Genomic DNA, 2,631 nt, shown 5'->3' on the forward strand with positions numbered 1-2,631 from the left:
GTTCTATGACTTGTTTTCTCCATTTCAAGTTAAGGATGCGGGACGTATACCAGTTGTAGTGCACTGGCTGGAACTAGAAATAGCCCAATGGGCCCAGCGACAAGGATCGATCCTAGACCGACCGCGCATCAGGCGAGCGCTTTAACACTTTCCTACTTCCCACCCCTAGGAGCACAATTTGTTGTAGTTTTGGTGAGGGGACACAAGCTAGATTTTATCTTTATTAATATAGAACAGGACAGAAAAACATATTAAGTAAAAAACAAACCAGTGGCGTAGATTTTGTGTGTGGGGGGTGGGGAGGGTAACGGGGCCATGGTCCCCAGCAAACATTAAAAAAACCTGTATTAAATTTTATAAAATCATACATATATACATATACATACATACATACATACAGTGTGCGGACCCCCCCCCCCCCCCCCCCCCCCCCCCCCCCCCCCCCCCCCCCCCGATATGAAATCCTGGCTACGCCAGTGAAAAAACCCCTGTAATTTTCGTCATATAATTGGTTGGCACGGTTCCCATGAATGAATGAATGAATGTTTAACTACACCCCAGCATGAAAATACATCGGCTATTGGGTGTCAAACTATGGTAATGCAAACAAACAAAGTGATGATCAACATCAATATAAAAATTCAAGATTTAAACAAAAAAACTGCAAGAACTGTGCAAAAATACAAATATCACAGATAGATACTGATGTTTATTCAAAATTTTAATTGTATCCCGAAGAAAACAAGGGGATTTGTGCTGTATTGGCCATTCTCAAAGAGAATGTTTCACCCCTGTATATCGGTGAGGTTACAGTTCCCATGAGACTGTTGATATATCCAATGCCGTTGTATGTACTAACAAGTCTATGAGAAACTGTGTATACAAAATCCATTACAGCATATTTGGTGGGAATAGCCTATGTGACTAAATGTCGACATAGCCACATGTAGAGATACCAAATACCCGTAGTTACCTGGAACCATCTTAACAACTGAATTGCAAAAAACTTTAGACATTGTTTTTTAAAGGCGCAGATCCTATTTTCAGCCCGTAAAAAAGAATACTAAATTTAGTTAATCTACAAACTTGCAATACATATGGATAAAGTTATAACAGAGAGAAGCATATATCTGTGATGTTTAAATAGGGAAATACCGTCCAAAAATAACTAGAGTTTGTCTCAATAAAACTTTATTTCTCAGAAGAACGTGCGTTTTAACAATTATAAGAAATGCCTTTGGGGGTATTAACAAAACCTGGATGACCAGAACCACTTCAGGTGTTCGACAATTAATATTCTAAATAATAAAATTTAAGTACTTCTAATTTAAACTTCTGATCAAAAGCGGCTTTAATAGCAAACAATACTCGTACTTCGTAGTGTTTAAAAACTAGGTTCTGTCACTTTCATGTATGCAGTTGTTTTCTCCTCAAATATATACATGTGATATGTTATGAGGTCTGTCGTTTTACTATTTGTAGCTAAGGGAATAATTTGGTGGAAAATCTCAGGACATTGAACGTACTGCAATAGAATTTAAGGGCAATTAACTCTGTCCGCACTAGTTTAATACAGTTTAAAAGAGCGCACACAATTAGTTGTACTGTCGTCTATTTTGGCTACTAATGTCGTTTTACAGTTAAATCACAACTTACAACTTGTTGCGTCAGTTATCAGTTTTGGTCAAACTAATGTATTTCAGGTTGTCCTGGTGTCTGTATAGAGCGAGTTTCAACGACTAAATGGGTGGGTGTAAGACCACCCTCTTCTCTCTCACTAACCACTAACAATTAACAACTAACCTCCTGTCTTGGACAGGCAGCCCAGATAGCTGAGGTGTGTGTGCTCAGGAAAAGAATAAAACTAAGCAAACATTTGTGGTGTTTTCCTTTTGTACTTTGTAAAAACTAAAATAGGTTTTGTGATGTTTATATTAAAATCTCATTGTTTATTACAAACTGAAAATAATTAAACAGGCGAACGAACGAACAATAAATAAATTAGTTAATTAGTCAATCAATCAGTCAGACAGCCTGATTCCTGCGTGTGGCCTCATTTCTGTATGTCGCCCGATTCTTGCGTGTCGTCCGATTCCTATATATCCCTACTTTCCTGCGTGTCGCCCGATTCCTGCTTGTCGTCTGATGTCCGAGTGTCTCCTGATTACTGCGTGTCGCCTGATGTCCGAGTGTCTCCTGAATACTGCGTGTCGCCTGATTCCTGCTTGTCGCCTGATGTCCGAGTGTCTCCTGATTTTTGCTTGTCGCCTGATGTCCGAGTGTCTCCTGATTCCTGCTTGTCGCCTGATGTCCGAGTATCTCCTGATTCCTGCTTGTCACCTGATGTCCGAGTGTCTCCTGATTCCTGCTTGTCGCCTGATGTCCGAGTGTCTCCTGATTCCTGCTTGTCGCCCGATTCCTGCTTGTCGCCTGATGTCCGAGTGTTTCCTGATTAATGCGTGTCGCCCGATTCCTGCTTGTCGCCTGATGTCCGAGTGTCTCCTGATTCCTGCGTGCCGCCTGATGTCCGAGTGTCGCCTGATTCCTGCGTGTCGCCTGATTCCTGCTTGTCGCCTGATGTCCGAGTGTCTCCTGATTCCTGCGTGTCGCCTGATGTGGAGTGTCTCCTGA

At 41.5% G+C, this 2,631-nt stretch overlaps 1 protein-coding gene across 1 annotated transcript; it reads left to right on the forward strand.

Moving 5' to 3' along the window:
* Window positions 1-2,145: 2,145 nt before the first annotated feature.
* On the forward strand, window positions 2,146-2,631 carry LOC121388721. Its single transcript, XM_041520193.1, has one exon. The coding sequence runs from the start codon at window positions 2,146-2,148 to the stop codon at window positions 2,629-2,631; it is 486 nt and encodes a 161-aa protein (XP_041376127.1).

This window comes from Gigantopelta aegis, chromosome 2 (assembly GCF_016097555.1).
Source record: "Gigantopelta aegis isolate Gae_Host chromosome 2, Gae_host_genome, whole genome shotgun sequence".
Classification (NCBI taxonomy): Eukaryota; Metazoa; Mollusca; class Gastropoda; order Neomphalida; family Peltospiridae; genus Gigantopelta; species Gigantopelta aegis.

Coding starts and splice junctions, on each gene's coding strand:
- LOC121388721 (XM_041520193.1), top strand. CDS start 2,146: ATGTCCGAGTGTCTCCTGATTACTGCGTGTCGCCTGATGTCCGAGTGT.